Source organism: Pagrus pagrus (genome assembly GCF_965226575.1).
Source record: "Pagrus pagrus genome assembly, chromosome: 20".
NCBI classification, from domain to species: domain Eukaryota; kingdom Metazoa; phylum Chordata; class Actinopteri; order Spariformes; family Sparidae; genus Pagrus; species Pagrus pagrus.
The window spans coordinates 15,994,627-16,014,137 of record NC_140207.1 but is presented as its reverse complement, the minus strand read 5'-3'; the positions used below and the strand labels follow the sequence as shown (position 1 = coordinate 16,014,137).

At 41.0% G+C, this 19,511-nt stretch overlaps 1 protein-coding gene across 1 annotated transcript; it reads right to left on the bottom strand.

Moving 5' to 3' along the window:
* Nucleotides 1–2,473: 2,473 nt before the first annotated feature.
* ankrd33ba (ankyrin repeat domain 33ba) lies at nucleotides 2,474–18,570 on the bottom strand. Its single transcript, XM_084340214.1, has 6 exons — nucleotides 17,646–18,570; nucleotides 7,982–8,111; nucleotides 7,559–7,699; nucleotides 6,136–6,277; nucleotides 4,752–4,950; nucleotides 2,474–3,965 (listed from the first exon to the last, which is right to left on the bottom strand). The coding sequence occupies exons 1-6, from the start codon at nucleotides 18,078–18,080 to the stop codon at nucleotides 3,420–3,422; spliced, it is 1,593 nt and encodes a 530-aa protein (XP_084196340.1). The 5' UTR covers nucleotides 18,081–18,570; the 3' UTR covers nucleotides 2,474–3,419.
* Nucleotides 18,571–19,511: the final 941 nt, after the last annotated feature.

Genomic DNA, 19,511 nt, shown 5'->3' with positions numbered 1-19,511 from the left:
AAGGTATGTAGTCATTTACATGGGGACCGTTTGGATGTGCTCCAGCTAATTTTGATAAGGCTGCAGGGTCACAGTGACAAAGTTACAGTGACATTATGGCTCCAGCTTCACCAAACAGCTTACTCATCCATTCGTCACACCATAGTCCTCAAACAGAGTGTTGACTGGATTTTATGTAAAACTAACCTATTTCTGTAGAAAACGTCTAAGAGAAAGTATAATGCATAACTTTTCTATCAAGTTTGGTGTTATCAGAACTCCTCGGAGGAGATTTTTTTTGCTTCAGAGAGCTGCTCTCCACCAACTTTTTCCCTCACTTATTATCAGCAGGGGCACCACCACTTGAGGTTCATTTTGAGTTCAGACGTTGTAGATAAATCTGATGCTGATTTAATTGCGAGACATTTTCATTTATTCATACTTTTTCAGCATTTCAGAAATGGAATTCATTAGGAGGGACCTACTTTATCCCCTGATTGCATCACAGTATCATTTCAAAGAATACTAAAAAGAGGAATTGAAATTATATAGCTCCAATAGCCTGAGCACTGGAAGAGATTACATTCAGTTCATACTAAATGAGGGAAATTCATTGTGAGCGTAAGGATCTTGTTTTTCAGAATACTTTGTTTATAGATAAAGGCCTCAGATGTGGTTCACTGAAAATGTACCAATTCAATTATAATTAGCTTTTTAAACTTCCCCATATTCAGATACACACACTGATTCTGTTTCATGTTACTTCTTGCTTATTAAATTGCACATGTTTTAAAATAATTAACAGCTTGATTTCAGGATTTGACAAGTATATGTAGTGACAATGTAGTAACAGTTACCTATCAACATGCAATATTACATCCTAATCGAAAAACTCATGTGTAAAACATCACATTCTAATTTTTTTATACTTATTCATAATAAAAAAAAACACCCTGATTTATCAAGGGGTGTCAGCAATTATGACATTGTTTGTGATTATTCAGCAATATATAACTCACTCAAAATGAGTATTAAGCATGTAAATGAGGATTGTCATATTCATAAAAATGCACAATGTCACCTCATCCTGCATGCAAAAAAAGTGTTGTGACAAAACCAACCAGCAGAGGGCCCCAATTAAGGATTCCACCTCAAATTCACAGGTTTGACAGAAGCACTCACTGAGCGCTGACCTACAATCAGGTCATCCTGTCTCAATCCCAGCCTCCAGCATCACAGCATGACATAATAGCTGTCATACTATCAGTGGATGGATGTCCTGTTTATTTATCCACTTCTGAATTTCTATGAGGGATTTGGGTCGGGGAGGGTGACGAGGAGGAGGGCGGTCGGTTCGGGGGGGGGGGAACGCTGACCAAGCCTGTAGCGCTTCATAATCTCAGGTTACAATCTAAGCCAACAGCTGTTTGAGCTACAACCATGACCTAAATATTATCTGATGCATTCAGGGCTGATGGGTTTTGTGTCTCTCCCATACGCGCAACGCACTCATGCAGTCCATTCTCCCACACTCTGTATGAGTAAACTTTGTATAGAGATGCAAACATGTCACAAATGTAGGCATGTAAGTGTCTACAGGTTACTTCATTCTGTATTCCAAAGAAACTTTTCAATGCTCTGTACTGACTGAGAGAACACTAACAAAGAAGTGCATTGCAAATGAATAAGGTCACGGCCATGAGACTGCATCGCCAGCAAAAATCCATTTTCATATGAAACATTTCCTTATGTTAATGTTAAATATGTTAATCCTGCAACCACTTACAGTTTGCTAAGTGCAGAGTTCAGTGAATGTGCACTCTGCTCATCCTTTGTCGTGCTCAAATGACTTCCTCTGGGCAGTATCTAAGCAGATTGCCACTCTGAAGTCAATGAAGTTTATTTGAAGAAATGATTTGGCTGCGCGGTACCCCTTGTAACCCCGTAGCAAGTCATCACCATGTATATTAGACACACACTCTCGGATGGCACTTAAGCTGCAATCGCCATGGGGAGTTAGGACCGTGAAATTGTGCTCTCAAAAATCCGACAATGTTATATCACTGCTCTCCCCGTGGCTCTGTGTGTTTAAACTCACGGCTATTTTTTTTTTTTTTTGCCCCATTATTTTCACTGTTCTAATGTTAAAACATTGAGCTGACCTCTTGTTCTGTAATGGGTTGGCTGTTGTTTTTTTTTTATCAGAGAGGTCCATATGTTTTAGGGATTATCACTTCCATTCTACTTCTCCTGTCATGTTGACCCAGGCTCACCCCAGCTTCTCAAACTCACATCACTACTGAGTCATTTTTTTGCTATTGTTACTGGGTGAAACACGTGCCCCCAGTGCTAAGATGGAGGAGCAAAAATATCCCATCAATTTCTCATTAACTCTCCTGCACAACATGGCTGAGGCTTTTGAAATTAAAACAGCAATAACGCATCAATATTTGGCTCAATCACACCCACAGTCACTGTCAGCAGAAGTGTTTATTTTGTCCTCTCCATCCACACCCTGTAACACCAAACTCGCGCATGTTGTACTCTCAGTCATTGCATGTCAGTTTATCACTATTATAACCAGTGTTAATGTAGTTTTGCAATGTAAACATTTGGAAATAATTTAATTCCTACATGGTGAGATGTGTTACATCACAATAGTGCTCTACATTTCATTCTTGCTCTCCAACATTAAGACTAGAAAACACAGGAAAAAGTCCATGTTGAATAAAAAATTAAAGTTTGTCATCAAAAAGCATTAAAATCTCTAATATAAAATATATATGCAAAATACATTCATGGGTTCGTCATTATAAAGCAAAACAAAAAGCATCTAAGAGCCATTAGATTCTATGTAAGCTTTTGTTTAGCTTTCTCAGTCAATATGACATGCCCATTAGTATTCTCCACTGAATTAATATAAAGACATTAATCCAGAACATCTTTAATAAATTGCTTCTATTCTTAGGCAGTAAGAGGAACAAATCTTAGCTGTGTTTACAGTCTGAAAGAATGTGTTAACAAATGTCTACTGCTCCAACACAGTGTCACACTCTACAGAAACGGTGCTGTACTGAGCACCCAAAGCGTAACAAAATATAGACTTGGCCCTCCATCAAAAAGCAATAAATATAAAAAAATAAGTTAGCTACAAACATTTCAAGTATCAAATCCCCTGGGTATTCACTTTGACACTCTTTGTCACATGTCTGGCAGCCATTTTTAAGAGGCAAACCACCGACAACCACACCAACCTGAGCAGACAAAAGCAACCTTAAGTCCCTTGTCCTCTTTTAGGAACACTGCTGGTAATTTGAGACTCACCCTGAGCTCATAAAGTGTAGAAAAATATTAAAGCCAAAAATGGGTCAAACTTAATGGTCTGTCCAGATTTAGTCTTTTCTGGGGTAGTGTACATGGCATCCTCTGAGGCAATGATATTATTTCCTTTTCCCAGCAGCGAGGTGTCTCTTGGTTACAGCCTCCAGCCTCCTCCTCTCAGCCTCCTCGGCTTTCCTCCTTTCTTCCTTCAGCTCCTTGTACCTCCACTTCGGGATCTGCAGCAGGTGCCCTCCTCCATCTTTGGAGCTGCTTTTCCTCCTGATCTTTTCTGGTTCATAAGTGGACGCGGGCGCCTTGGTCACCCTCACCTTGGGGATGCTGAACCCCGGCCGGACGCTGCTCCTCCTCAGCACCATGTGCATGGGCAGCAGGCTGGTTCTCCGCAGCTCCAGGGCCTCGTTATAAGCCACTATGCTCAGGCTGGAGCTCCTGTGTCGAGGCACCAGGCTCTGGGCCTGAAGGCTGGCCCTGCGGTCTTGTGAATTCTTTGCCACCATTGTGACCCGGGAGTTCTCGAAGATTTTGAGGTGGCTGTCCACCCTGTCGGGGTTGACGGAGCGGAGCTCTTTGGCGCGCTGCTGGCGGACGATCTCAGGAACTGCATGACGCCGTTTCCCTACACTTGGGGGGCTGTCGGGACAGACCTGAAACAAAATCCACAGTCTCTGATTGGTATTGATATTTTTAATATCAGGAATGTAATATTAATAGCACTGCATTAGTGATAATAACAGAATTCTTGGTTTCCTTTAAACAAAAAGCAGTTCTCAGTCTCCTTTTTATTTGCAGTATTGCATCACTGGTAATCTTGCATGAATAACTTGCTTATCAGATAACGCTCGTGTTAATTATATCCTTTAATTATTCCGAACAAATCCCATGAAAAAACAGAGAATTTGTTGATAGAATAAGAGATAAATTAGCACCACATTTATCCTTTAATAGCATTATTACCACAATGTTATCATTAGTTTATTTGCACACTGATTGCATGAAACAGCAGTGATAGAACCACTGATATAGCGTAATATTTAATTAAATAAGAAACAGTAATATATGTGCACTGTTCAGTCAAATTTTAAGTCTGTGGAAGTTGATTCTCACTTTCTACAAGAATGTTTGGCTCTATGTGAAGATAAGAAAATAAGCCCTGATATCTCCTACTATGCTGAGCATGTGCAGACACCACCAGGAATAATGCAGAGGAGAGCACATTTACAGACTTTTAAAAAATCCTCCCTTATCACACAGACTAGTCACCTGTATATTAATTGCTTCACCTTATCTCAGCTTACATTCGCAAAATGCCTGTTGGTGTGTTGTGATGTGTGGGTTGCAGTAGACGTGTTCTTGGATCTTGTGAGACGCTGTTAGATGCTGATTGCAGTGGATAGTGAAGAGTGCACCTGATCTAGAGCTTAATTACTCACCGAATGGCACGCCACAGCGATGAAAGGGCTCCTCATGGCAGTTGTAACAGAAACCATGTGGTCGATGACACCTTCGTCCTCAGGGTTGGTGACGTTGGCGATGTTGAAGACTTGCCGCATGGTGTCCGACAGGCGCTTCAGACAGCCGCGGGGCTCTTGGGCTTTGGCTACCAGGGATGCAAGCGGGGGCCACTCTAGACTGGGGGAGAAAATTTGATATAAATCCACTGCGCACTGTAGGGTTGATTCTTCAGCATCATGAAGAAAGCCACTCAGTATATTAGCATTGTTTATTGGCTGGTGAGTGAAGGAAATCCACAACCGGCCAAATGCGGGTGAAATATGCAAGTGGCTGGTGCTCATTTTTGCAGTTTCCAGACAGTTTACTCCTGCTGCCATATATTCTTCTCCCTTTCTAGTTAATCAGTGGCCACCAGCACTGATCCTCCTTGTATTTAAAACACAGAACTTTTTTGTAATTCCTTGTTTTCTGGCATTAGTAATACAAAAAAAAAACCCTCTCCTGCCTCCAGCTCTTCCAAAACTTTTGGATGAGCTGATTAATTTTCCCGAGCCTGGCTACCTGGATTTATTGTTGATTACTTACGACGCCCTGAGAGGCCTTGCCCTAAGTTATTTAACTCATATTTTATTTTCCTCTGTCCCTTCCGCTCCCTGACATCCTCAGATGCGTCTGTTTTTCTCTCTTTGTGTTTTTAATGTGTTCAGTTTTTATGGCTTTTAGTTTCTTTCTTATCTTTTGTTTTAATTGTGTTCTGTTTTTTATTATGAAGCACTTTCTAACTGCATTTTAAAAGGTGCTAAATAAACAAAGCTTACTATTATTTTCTTTGCCCTTGTTGGGCATACCTAAATCCCAGTGTCTTTCAGCAAATAACCAGAAAAGACGCAATGAATCCAAATATGTCAATCAAGACCTGCGCACAAACGCTAATGAGGAAATGACTTGTCCAGATCTACATAGCCAGAATGTTAGTCAGGATTACTTGTTTTCTACAAAGCCAGCTGGCAGATATAGACTGTGTTCATTAGACAGCCCTTCAAGATGCTGTGGCGTGGAGTTTCCCAGTGAAAGACTTAGAGAAAAGGACTTCCAAAATAACTCAGTGTCTTGAGGAAAAGTACCTCATCATAACAACACATTTTTTAGCAACATTAAAGCGTAAAAAAGAGAGCAGTTCTTCATGATTTCTATTAATGTTTCAGTCCCTTTGAAAACCAGCCTGCCTTCCGTCTCCCCTCCTTGGAACACAATTTTAAAAATACTGCAATGCAGTGATGAAATGCATCATTTCTTCAGATATTGGTATGTGAGATACTGCCCATGACAGACAGACACACAGATAAACAGCAATGAGTTTACCTGAATGTGTCGCAGTACTGGCGGGGGCACGGCCGCTCCATCAGCCGTGTCATCAGCCAGGCAGTTTCATAACGGCCTGTGAATAAGGCCCAATCCCTCGCTGTGAAGTGGCGGCCGTAGTCTTTGGCATTCAGGGCAGCTCCTGGTGGACACCACGAGGAAAAGATGTCAATGTAAGGACACGGCAGGAGGTGGATACACAAAGATACAACTCTCATAGGATTAGGACAATTAATACCAAAATCAACAAGTTGAAGAATTCATCTCAAAAGTGTCATTCACACCAATAAAATTAAATCCTGACAATGAAGCCTGTCTCTATCATTTGGTATCAAATATCTCAGTTTGTTTCATAGTCATGTCTAAAGAGAGAATAATAATCCAGTAACACAGATCTGGATCACGACCAAAACGTATTCAAATTGTCCATCTGTCCACCAATTCTCTGAAAATCTGTTCAGAGTTTTCTGAGCTGCCATGATGGAACAGTGATGACAGAGTAAACATCTTTTGTGCCTGTCATCAGTAAAATCTGCCAACAGAAAATCCAGGTAATTTGTAAAATGACATTCCTGAAGCTTAATCACTTTGTGTCTGTGTTGAAATCTACACATTTGCTCCTTCATGATTACTCAAGAAGAGTAGCCCTGTCATGATAATTAGGTGATCAACTCATCATATGTTTCTTCACGACTTATTGATGTATGTATACGACCTCGACCATTTTGCTGACCTTGATATTTCTTGTCGTGTTTACATGTGTGTTTGTTTACATAAGATTGTTACTAACATTTTATATCATGCTGCACCTCGCCATTTTCTCACATTCTTTATTGTTTTGGTTGTTGGTTGGTTGTTTTATTTATTTAGGATATTTTAATATTGTTTTACTTTAATTTTGACAATTTCAATGTCTGAATATTAAGAATTAGATGTTTTTTGCTCTTTAAAAGGGTGCGCTTAGCATATAATATCATTTATCGCATTTATTGCTGGGACAATATATCAACCAGCAAAAATAAATTATTAGGGCAGACCTATACCAACATCACCAGTCTGTACCAAGAAGACTTGTCAGCTGGAGTACAACAAGATCGAATCTGCTGTCATTTCATTAATATAAATTAAATGTACATTTATTTAAATGGTCTTCTTTTTGCTTTTTATTTTTTATTGTTTAAGATGTGTAACATCAAACATTTGTTTGTGCATGTGTAACATGCACAAACAAATATACAACAAATACACTACAAAGACTTGTTGTTTGGGCTTATTCATTCTTGGGACTGATATCTGATATACTGAGACTTGACTAGAGTATCGTTCATTGCAATTATTTCTGGGACAATATATCGTCCAACAAAAGTATTTATCCTGTCAGGCCTACATTAGAGTTTTGTACGTTTTGTGTCACTCTCTTTACCTGCCATCATGAGCGAGCGCACACATTCCAACCTCCCCTGCATGGCGGCCTTCATCAGAGCGGTGAAGCCGTGGCAGTTCCTCCTCTCGATGTCCAACCCAGAGTAGTAGTTGAGCAGGTAGTTGGTGATTGTTATGTGGCCTTGAAGAACAGAGGGACGAACAATGGTAACTGTACAATACAGAGCCTGTAATCATAAGGATGGCTTGCTGCTGAATACTTTTTCACACTTGTCACAGTTTGGACAGGCGAAATCCACATCCATACAGCTGGTCCTCACACAGTCATCACTTCTGTTTCAAAAAGCTTGAGTGTACAGTCTTGTGTTTTTCATGCTCCTCTGTGTCAGCATTAGTGCCAAGCTCTGTGTGTGTGTACGTAACAAAGCCAGTGTCTGATAAACTGTGTCCATTTGTGTGTTACCTGCTTGGGCGGCGGTGATGAGAGCTGTGTTTCCCTCGCTGTCCTGCCAGTTGACATCCAGATAGGGACACTGAGAGAGCGCTATGACGACGTCCACGTAGCCTTGATAACAGGCGACCAACAGCCCTATCTGAGAAAAAAAGTGACAGATAGAGACGGATGAGTCAAAAGACGAGGGGAAGGGAGAGAGGCTTAAGGGTGGAATCAGCAAAAATGTTCAGGGGAAAAAAAAAAACTTGCCAAAGGAGATGAAGTAAAACTGCAGTAAAGTGCTGACATAGAGGAAGTAGTATGAAGAAAAATGCGATCCCGGCAGTGTCAGTAGGAATCCACGAGACCAGGGGATCTTTGTGCATCTTTCAAAACTAATACCCCTGAATAAATATGACAACTGTTGTCTTTCCAATGAGAACTCAACCGTCTTGAACTCAGTGGAAAAATAAGCTGTCTGATGTTGCTGTGTACTTGTGTGTGTATGTGTTTGTGCGCCTGTGTGTGTTCAAGACAGAACAGGAACCCTTTTATGTGTGTGTGTAAATGTTAGTCTGTGAGCGTGTGAGTCCTGGAAAAACTCCCGTAAAAGTTGGGTGCTTTCCGGAAGGTGCACACTTCATCAGCCAAGACAAACAAGTTTACCACCAGAGAGCGAGAGGAGACGGAGGGGGAGCGGCAAGTAGGATTTGGGAACACAGAGTTCTCAATTAACATATCATATATACGTGGTGTGTTTATAGATTTATTCTGTTGGAGAGAAATGACTTTTACGAGATGGCTCTGAGCACAGCTGTGATGCTGTAATGTGTTAGTCAACATATAAAAATGATGTGATTAAAGTGATGAGAAGACATTTATGAAGAAATGACCAAGCTCTGACACTGAAAAATGAAGCTAATGTGGATGTGACAAAAATTGTAGTCACTACCAGCCACTTGAGGCTAACTCCAAAAGCGAGTTAATCCGAATGAGACACCATGTTAAAACATCCAACTTAACGCTCATGACAACTGTGTGGGGGGGGATTTTTACATAAAACAGTAAGAGGAAGTAAAATGAAAAACTCCAAATGTGGCTCCAAACTGGCACTGTGAGGAAGAGAAATGCGTCTCGGGGGGGAATATTTCTAGCCGCCCTGTTGAAACTGAAATTGACAACTGAACCAATAATAACTGCTAGTAGCTACAGTGGTGTTGAGACACGTTAGCCGCAAACAGCACAAAAAAGTGAGGAGATATGGCTCGACCTCATAATATTGGTACTTGGAGAGCCTGTGATGGCACACGGTGTGAAAAGGGGTGGTCATCAAACTGTTTCTAGGAAAATGATTGTATTGCTGTACTCCAATTCCATGCAAAAGATGAGAAAACAAAGCTAAATAATGTCAGTAGGATTTGCATACACAGGCTCACAAGTGTAGCTCAAGTTGCCGGAGCTCTGGTAAAAATTTAATTTGCAACGAAGTCAAGCAAACAACAATGTGTTTTTCATAACGACCTATTAATTGGCAACCACTGGCAGACTCTACAGGGACTCTTCATTAGAGCTTGATTGAAGCCACGTGCTGGAAAAGGTCAACCCGTCAGACTTACTTCATGTCATAACACACCGACAGTGCATACATCAGATGCAAGCAAATATTTATGTATTCTGCTACAGTTTAATTTGAATTTACACTTATTTCCCACTGTACTTAGACCTATTCATATTATGTTTGTTTTCAACTTTGAAGGCTTTTCAGTGGATACATTGCATGAGATTTAACCAACTTTGCCAAAATTGGGGGCACACTGCTCTGCTTGGTTATGTCAAACTGCACATCCTCTAAAAGTATACGATACGATGAAAGCACATGTCCTTTGTTTGTGAGGTATGGCAGCACAGACTTGGTAATTAAAACAAGCAAAATCAACTATCCCCTCCCAGCTGCTGTGAAAATGAACTGTCTGCAGGACATATTGCTTTATTAAGACACTACTAAACTGTGCATATTTAATGTCAGTTGAGTATCAGATCTGTGCCACAGAGTTCAGACTTCAGAGAAATAAAATCAAACTTTCCGGTAAGAGTAAAGTTTTAAAGTGTTATGTAAATTGTTACATTTCGTTCCAAATTTGACATTGCTTAAGCAGACCTGATTCTGTTCATGCTGCTGTGACATGATGTTCTCCTCAAATGAGCACTCATAAAATCTCCTTGATGCTTTGCACCTCTTGGCACGATGCGTTTTTACGCTCGCTTCCCAAGCACACTGCGTTACTTCAGTAAATTATTCTCTCAAACTCAAATGTGGATGTAATCAAAAGTTCTGTCTCGCTGACATGAACACATAAGAAAAACCTGAAGACTGGTACAGAGGGGGCCTGGAGGTTTATAGAAAACTTCCAGAGTATTGTGCCAACCTCCCCGGTACGTACCTGCAACCCTCACACACAAACTTGATACTGGCAGGGTGTGTGGAAGGGTAGAGTTACATGTAAAAGTCAAATATGAAGAGCTCACACCTACACTTAAGATCTAAATCTTTCAAAAAGGTATCATGTTGCACATTATTTATTTTTCGTTATTATTTTTATTATTTAATTTAACCAGCGTCAAGAATATGTCAGCATCATGTTTCATCAACATGAGTCACCTTCATCAAGACAATGCACTGCCAGTTATCCCAAAACATGTGGTGGTCTGGTAAATCCTATAATTACAGCTGTGTGAGTAAGATAGCAACTAAGCGACTAAGCCTGTGCTATGCCAAATGATAACAATGTCTTGCAGCATTTACAGTACATGTACAGTGGAGGTTTTCACACCTGCAAGACAAGCTGAACTTAGACTTTTGACTTAAACAAGTCAGGCTGTCAGGCAGCTGGAGATGCAGTCGCATTAGTGTTGTCAGTCCTGAGATTTTTTAAGGGGAAAAGGTGCCGAGAGGTCCTGTGGACTAACTAGTGGATTGTCTGGGAGACATTCACTTACACAGCTGGCACAGCTCCAGATAGCTCTATCTGGTTAGACACACACATGTAGAGCTTGTCTATGTCTCTCTCTTACACACAAACACACACACGCACACATTCTTGGCAACCCTCCAGCCTTGCTGTGATGTACTTTAGCAGCATGCCCTGCAGCATGTCTGGAGCAATCTCAGTTGTCTGACATTGTCCTATTTTCTCTGTGAACCTTTCTCACGCACAAATACGCACAAGGATTTAACTTCCTTCTCTCTTTTTTTTTCTTTTTTACCTTTTTCTCCAGTGCTCTAGTTTTCTATTCAGCACATTCTGAAATGCACACAAGAATATGTGTTCTGATGCATTTCACCAGTGTGAGTGACTGAAGAATCTGAGAGAAGAGCACCACTGAAATGAACGCACAAGCATACGATTGCAGAAACTCATTAATCAAGCTAACTCTGAGGCTAAAGGGAGGCAAAATAACACTACCTGGCAGCTCAACAAAACTGAAACAATCAAGAGAAGTGCTGCCAGGGATGGATAAGCGTGTGTGTGCAGTGCATGTGGGCGAGATGTCATGGACGGAGACTTATGTCCTCCTAAGGGTGTAATCTCCTTTTTTTACATTTTACAGTGAATTGCAGCTGCATTCATAAAATGTGTTTTTACCCCTAAAGTTAATGCACACCCAAACGTCCCTTTAATAGTAGTGCAGTTTTTCTTGACCCTTTTCTTTTAAAATAGCTTGTAAAGTATAAAGTAGTATACAAAGGGTTTGAACTAAGGCCAAAATGCCCTGTGGTGTGAAGCACTGTTCTGTGTGCACATGGTCTGAGCTCTTGATACTTATAGTATCATAACTGAAACATTCTGAGTTATGATCACTTTAACGTTATACTTGTAGTAGCAATCTCTGTGCTTTCTTGTGGCCTATAAATGTGAAGGCTTTTCTTCTTTTCACATAAATATCTAACAGTACCAATATAAGCTGTCTGTCCCTTTAGTAGAAGTTTAGTAAGTAAACCTCAAAATTAAATTCCTCCTCAATCAACTCAACCCCATGCAAAAAAAAGAGGGAAAAAAAACGACATAGCATGACTCCATTCAGCTCGTATGGTGTAATCCAAGACTCTGGAAGCCCTTCAGCTTCAGCTTCAAAGAGGGTGTAAATAACGTCTTCAAATCAACTGGGGATGTCAGAGCTTACAGAGACTTGGATTACACCGGACAAGCTGTATGGAGCCATTATATGGGTCTTTATGGTAGTTTTTTTAGGTTTTAAAACAAGTCCCTATCTACTACAGTCGATGGGAAGAATGAGAATGAAAAGGAGGATGCTGTGTTGGTGTGAAGTTTTGCTGTGAAGCTCCAGAAATGTTTCGTGGACAACCAAACTTCACCCGACTTTCCATCATGGAGGTAAGTAGATAATGACTGAATGATTTTCATTTTTGTGTGAACTTGTCCTTTAAGTGGAAGCTAGCTAGCCTAGCTTGCTAATATTAGAACTGATTCCCAATGGACATGACTTTTCATCACTTTTTGGTGGTTTCAAAAACCTGCTCAGTGCCACTGGCCATCTCCTGCACACAACATTGGCCCTGAGCCAGTTCAGGTCTGTTGAGGAGTGTGTTTGAAACCAAAGAACATTATTGTATAATAATAAATAAGATGACTGCTTTAACCTCATCTCTGGCTGGTGAAAATCTTCAATCTGTATCAAAAAGACCCACCAACTGAAATACACCAATATCATAGGGTTGTCATTGCATTCATACAAATAAAATATGAATTTACTTTTGGTAAGGACAGTTTTGACCAAATAAATACACACATTCTAACAAACCAGAGTGATATGGTGTGTATATATATATATATATATATATATATATACACACTGTGTGTGTGTGTGTGTATATATATGGAGAGATTCTTTTAATTTCAGATGAACTGTAACTAAAGCTCACATTTGCAATCAAGGTCAGTGGGTTCTGATGCACACACGCACACAAACTCTTATCAACTTATTATTAGTCCGCACAGACACACGCACACAGAAACAAAAACAAACACACACACACACTCGCCAAAGTAATCTGGGAAATATCCAGAGCTAGGAATAGAAAGGCTTAGCCGTATCAGTCAGTGACACAGAGACAGAGTGGGGGAGGGAGAGAGACAGATCTTTGTGTCTACAGTTAACATAAAAATGCTGTAATAATTGGCTCCAGTGACGATGACACAATACCCAGTGCAACTCTTAAAATTCCTTATTGACATAAAATGACTACAGTTTTCTTAGTCAATGTTAAACTATGTTATCAATGACGTCTTAATCAAATCACGTAAAGTAGACAGAAGTACATGTTTGCACTTCTGCCAAGCTGTAGCATCTTTAGATAAGCTTGGATGGACTGATTGACGTTACTGTAAGCAGATTGTAACCAATAATACATTTACAGTTATTGCCTAGAATAGGTTTTAAAAGTGATAGAACTAATCAGCTCTGTGCGAGCGTCCATATTGGTCCAGTGAACTACATAAATACTGATCGAAGCTCAATCTGGGACAGCGGATAACCTGTACATCTGCAGCCTGCATAAACCAAATACAAAACGTTGTTCTTCCCTTTTATAGTAAATCTCCGTGCTCAAGCACATGCACACACACATGCAGTCAAACGCACTGTAGATCGCCCTCAATCGCATACACAAGAAGCACTGACACAGACATACTGGGCCATGTTTCTGTCAATAGCCTCTCTGTTAACCGTCTTTCTGTCTGCAGCTGAGCGTTCACATGGCTGCATCAAATCAGATGTGTATGACTGTCTCTTTGATTTTTCCACTCATCTATACTTGCTAGCAGCATCATGCTCGTTACCATCTGCACAGCCAAATTTCTGACCCCCCCACCCCCCCACCCCCCCGCCTGTGCCTCATTTAGTCTGCCGGCTTGTCGGCCTGACGGTCGATCTGCGTGTTGGCCAGCTGGACTTTCTGGCTGTCTGACACTCTGCGGGTGACTTTTTTCACCTGTTGCCTGGTGTCTGCAACTACTATATGTCCTTGTTTTTCACCTGATCTCACCCTATTTGGAAAATTTGAGTGTGTTCTGGATGAGTAGAGTGCGTTTGCATGTCTGAGAGAGAGAGAAAGAGAGAGAGAGAGAGAGAGAGGTCAGAATCAGGCAGCGTGGCCTCATTTCAAGTTGATTGGATTCTGTGTTTGTGTGTTATGTGTGTGAATTTTCATGTGAGCATGACAACTTAACCAAATCACAGCCAGGAGGAGAAACACTTTCCTAAACAGGGTCAGGGTCATCTCCTAACAGTCAACCTTAAGAAGAGATGATGCCAGTTTTTTCATGAAATCTCACAGAGAGCATCAGCCATCACAGTGCTACACTAAAAAGATAGGGATTTTGACATTGACATCATATATAATTACAATGCCATGATCATATACAAGGAGAATTAAGTACATGTACTTGATTATGACCTACATAATGGCTTGTCATTAAGATTCTTGCTAAATTTAGCACACTGTGTTTAGTTTAAAAATGGACTGTCTCTCCCAGTCTTCTGAGGGTACTGGGGATGAACCCTGTCTGTTTAAGTGTGCGTCTGGCTTTTTAGGTTGTGATCGAGGTTGCAGTTAGTTTTCAAAATAGGCCCCCAAAACATGCTGGGAAAAAAAACATTAAAAGGTTATACTAATCTTTCAGTACAAAAAAAATGACATTTTGTTAAGTCAACTCAGGTTGTGTCTGTCAAACTTCCATTGCATTCCTAAGGGTCCGTTTTGGAACATTTATCCTTTCCTGTTATATCACACCAGTTAATTTTAGCAAATTTTGCTCCGGGCTATTGGACTTGTTTTTCTACCCTCTTTGCATGTCTTCGTCTTAATCCATATTGAAAAATCTTCTGGACCATATTAATGGGATGTAAATTGTTGTTGGCTATAAGCCACAAAGACAAAAACAGACCCTTGTGGTACAGAAAAACCCAACGTTCCTGCTTGCTACAGCACATCAAACCACACACATCTTATGTTTTATGTCACCCACATCCTTTAAAAATTGATTTGTTTTTCTGTGCAGCAGCAGGTAGTGAATGCACTAATTGGGCTACCATTAACCAAAGGTTCAGGTTAATCTCTTGTGTTGGCAAATGATCCACCATGCTGAAATAACTTTATGCAAAACAGATTCCCCACCAGCTTCTGGGCTGCCACTCTGTAGCTGACTCTGACATCTGACCTCTCTGTTGAAGTGAATTTGAGTGCATCAAATATTATGACTGAACCTCTTTTCTGCAGCTTTAGAGCCTATTTAACAGAACACGTAGGCTACAAAATACTATTAAAGCCCAATTTTTTCTGATTGGCCTGGTGTATCAGTGTTAACGTTAATATTTTTCATTTATTAGACTGGTTTAATCAACTATGTGTTTGAACTAGCTCTGCGCAGCCAGACAATTGAAAATGTATTGTCTATCAATCCTATTATTGATATGCAATAGTTCCATTTACTTTAAATATAATTAAACACAACCTCTTCAGTAGTTTCTTCGTCTTCCAAGATTATAAAAGGATTATACTGAAAATGTCCATACAAACCGCTAAAGGGCGAAAAGGGAAATTTCCAACCCTGGAGCCTCTTTGTCTCGCACGTCACACTGTCAAACTGTCTGCTTTATCAGGATGTTGACATCTGTGTTAGGATGTTGAACACACACACTCACACACATGCACTAATGAGCTTAACAGATTCATGTAAACATGTGTTTCCAATGCATGGCTTTTTCCTAACCTGTATTGTGTCTGGATACGAAGTGTCCCTGAGGTCACAGGGCACAGCAAAGTCAAGAGCACACATCCTGCTTATCTATGCAAACGCATAACTGTCTCTCAGTCTTTATGGTAAACACTCAATGCCGGCATGTGTTTTGAGGTCCTTACCAAATGAATCCCCTCTACCTTACATGTCACATAGAGAGAAATCTTTACTTTCCAGTGAAGTAATTCCTATTTTTACTACATGACCTCATCAGTAATTACATAAGCAAAGAGAAACAAGAAGGGGGAGGTGGTGAGAGATGTAAAGAAAAGTAAAACAGTAGAAGAGACACAGACAGATGGGGGTAGCCTGAAGGTCGGAGACGCAAATCTGTGACGTAAAGTCAGTCGTATGAAAACTCAGACCAGCTGGTAAGTGTTCAATGCAGAAAGCTGAAGAATTAAACACACTTCTCTAATGGCTCTCTTTAGTTGCCAATGGTCGAAAAACAACAGCTACACTCTGTATGTGAGGACATAAAGTGATGTGAATGCGAAAAAAGGGCTTTGTCAGTGTTACGAAAAACTAACCTAGCAACAATCCACTGAGTCACAACCGTGCATGATAAAAGGCGTGTGATTCCTGTTCAGTACAGGGCCCACTGCCAGCTAATTCAATTACTAATAGCGAAACGTCCAGATGAATTAAAAGTAGTTCCGCGTTCCATCAGTATGGATTTATCTCTTTGCTCTGGGCGGCAGTTCTTTGGCAGAAGCGAAGTGATACACAAGGCGTGAAGGGGATACATGCTTTGATTACACTGCAGATAACATTTCCAATAAGCAGGCCCTCTTTTGATAAATCACCTTCAGTGAATAATGTTTATTTTTTGTTTAATTTAAGCCAGCCCACTGTAATTGCATATAAATCATGACACATTGCTATTGACATCAGTGTTGATTAGCAAAAGTCTATAATTCAACCCTGCTACTCCCCTATTGTGGAATTTATGGTTTTAAACGCATCTTGGGTCATTAGCAATAGTGCCCTGAGCCGCACGAATACAACCATCTCATTGGTACAAGGTGTTTGCGCATGACCTCCCACATATGGAATCCAAATAAGAAAATGTATTCAGATGCACACTCAAATACATATGTATGTGTCTGCATGACCACACACGCTCTCGCACACACAGAGAGAACTGTGTGTTCTAGATGGAGGTAGCTCACTCTTGCAAAACAGGTATGTCAACACACAGGGGAGGAAATTTTAATCATAGGAGAAAGATCGTCATTGACAAACTTTTTTATGCCTAAAATTAAATAAACAAACTCTCTTCGTTTTCATGACTGGATAAACTGAATAAGCAAACTGACCTTTAAGGACAACACAATTTCATACTGTTCTGCTTTGTTTATATTTGGCAGACCCTGCCACCTTTCTAGCTTTAAACAGTGTTCTGGGGACCTTATTTTTTCTCTGTGAACAGCTTGTTTAATCAGTTATAGAAAAAAAAAAACAGTTCTGAGTTTGTACTATTACCTCATTAATACTGTTAATAATATAAATCTGAGTTTGAATTTCTTCTCCAAAACTACATAGTGCCCCTTTAATCGAAGTATCAGTTAATTACTGTGATTACTTTACAGACCTGTTAAGACTTTGGTGTCATAACTCAAGGCCAGCATGGGCCTGGAATGTAGTCAGGTCAGCCTTCCTTATAATCTGAGGCTTCTTAACTAAACTTGTTGCATTGAGCGACAGATAGGTGATGGAGGCTGTCTGAAGATGGCTTCAAGTCAGAACATTTTAATAACTGCTCCATAACTACTAAAAGTGCAATAATATGTCCTATGACATTCATCTACAAGACATGGTGTCAAAGTGGACTACTAAAAAAGTTACTCAAAGTGCTCCTACTGTGTGCTTCATACCCTGTTATTCCTGTCCTTCTCCTTCACCTCCTCCTCCGTCACTCCATGCCGTATCATGATCCGGACGATAGCCGCGTTGTTGGTGCAGCACGCCTGGAAAAAAGACATCGGCTCCGGGCTGTCCGGAGACGGGGTGCGCTCCGAGTCCGCGAACACATCATCCGGCGGGTAGAAGGAGTCGTCCGACGCGATGCTCCGACAGTCGTCCAAGTCCTCGAAGTCAACTTCTTCGAATTCATCATCGTCTTCCTCCTCTCCCTCGTCGTCGTCATTGTCCTCATCGCACGAGCCCAGGTAGTCCTCGTCAGAGTTGGACAGGGGCTCCTCAACTATGGTCGGGTGGACTTGGGTGAAGTTCCCCGTGACTTTTTGCTGCTGCTGGAGCTGCCTGACCCGGACGCCTCCTCCATCCCTGTCGTCCGTGATTAGCACCATCTAGCCCCCGAGCCTAGGGCACTGTCCTCGGGGCAGAGTGCAGCCTGGCACGCGGGGCGCGGGCATGGGACTGGCTGTCTCTCCTGAACAAACTGTCGTACCAAAAAAAAAAAAAAAAAGTCACTTACATCGCCGAGGAGAGCCTTAATTCAACAAACTTCACCCGTGGTGTCGGCTTCACTAGTTGAGCATGTCGCGCGTGCAGTTACCCATCAGTCATCCTCTGAGAGTTATTGACGATGCGCCCATCTGGGCCGTGAACGCCCCACGAAGTGCGCTCTCAAAACGAAACCACGTTGTAATTGTTCTAGTTATGCGGTTTGAGAGCACGTGGAGGGGAAATACCCGTCAGGTTTACCCCAAAAGCGACGCTAGGACAGAAAGTAAAACTGCTGCTCACACAACCGTCCCGTGTAGGCTGAGGCGGAGAGAGACAGCAGCCTGTTAACCTATAGTCGCCTAATCCGATTACATGTTGGGACCTCTCTCTCTCTCTCACTCCCTCTATCTCTCTCTGTCTCTCTCAGTCTGTCTACTGACTAGAGATTAATTCTACTCTCAGCTGGTGGTGTCACATTAATGTTGGTAGAATATTCATGGTAACATGTTTGTGTTTCACTTCAGTTTAATGTGTGCATTTCACTTCCAGAGCATCAGAAAGTAAAACCAAAACATCCATTTTCTCTGTATCGTATATGCTCTTTGAGTAAAATTAAAAATGAAACTGGCAGTTTACTTGTGACTTCCTCCCTATTCCTATTAATTAGCTGTTAAGCAGCCGTGTTAATTAGGCCAACTGCAAAAGACTCACTCCTGTGAACCCCTGTGCTATGACATCATGTTTGACAGATGGTTTAATGGTTAATGGTTTTTAAAAAAAATCCCCTATGTGTTATGTATTTATGGTTCATGAAAACTCAAGCAGGGGAAAAAAACAGCACTGAAGTGGCAGCCTGCGATGAGTCATTTGATTTGAATATCTACAAGCTATCACTTCACTGTAAACCAAAAGAAAGTGCTTGCCAAATTTAAGGCCAACATAGGGCAGGATAGGTCCAAATTAAGTGGTTAACATTATGAAAGTGATGGTGACACATGAGTTAGGATTTCCATGATTGAATTTAGTATGATTTTAATTTAATTCACACGCAGTCTCAGTGCATTCAGTACTTGCACCTCTCTCTCTCTCTCTTATTTTCTTGGCCACCAGCCAGTTGAGATAATTGAGACATAGATTGGGCTTTATTGCTTGGCGCTGAATTATGGAGAGAGTTGGTCTTGTATTTGTGCATGTGTATAATCAGTTTCATCTCATGGAAAATTCATGCGGGAAAGTGGGAAAGACAATGTTTTGCATCTGGTGTGCAAAAAATTGGCAACTGTGTGGGCTCAACCACAGAGACACAAAAGTGAGCGAAACCATGACTAAAA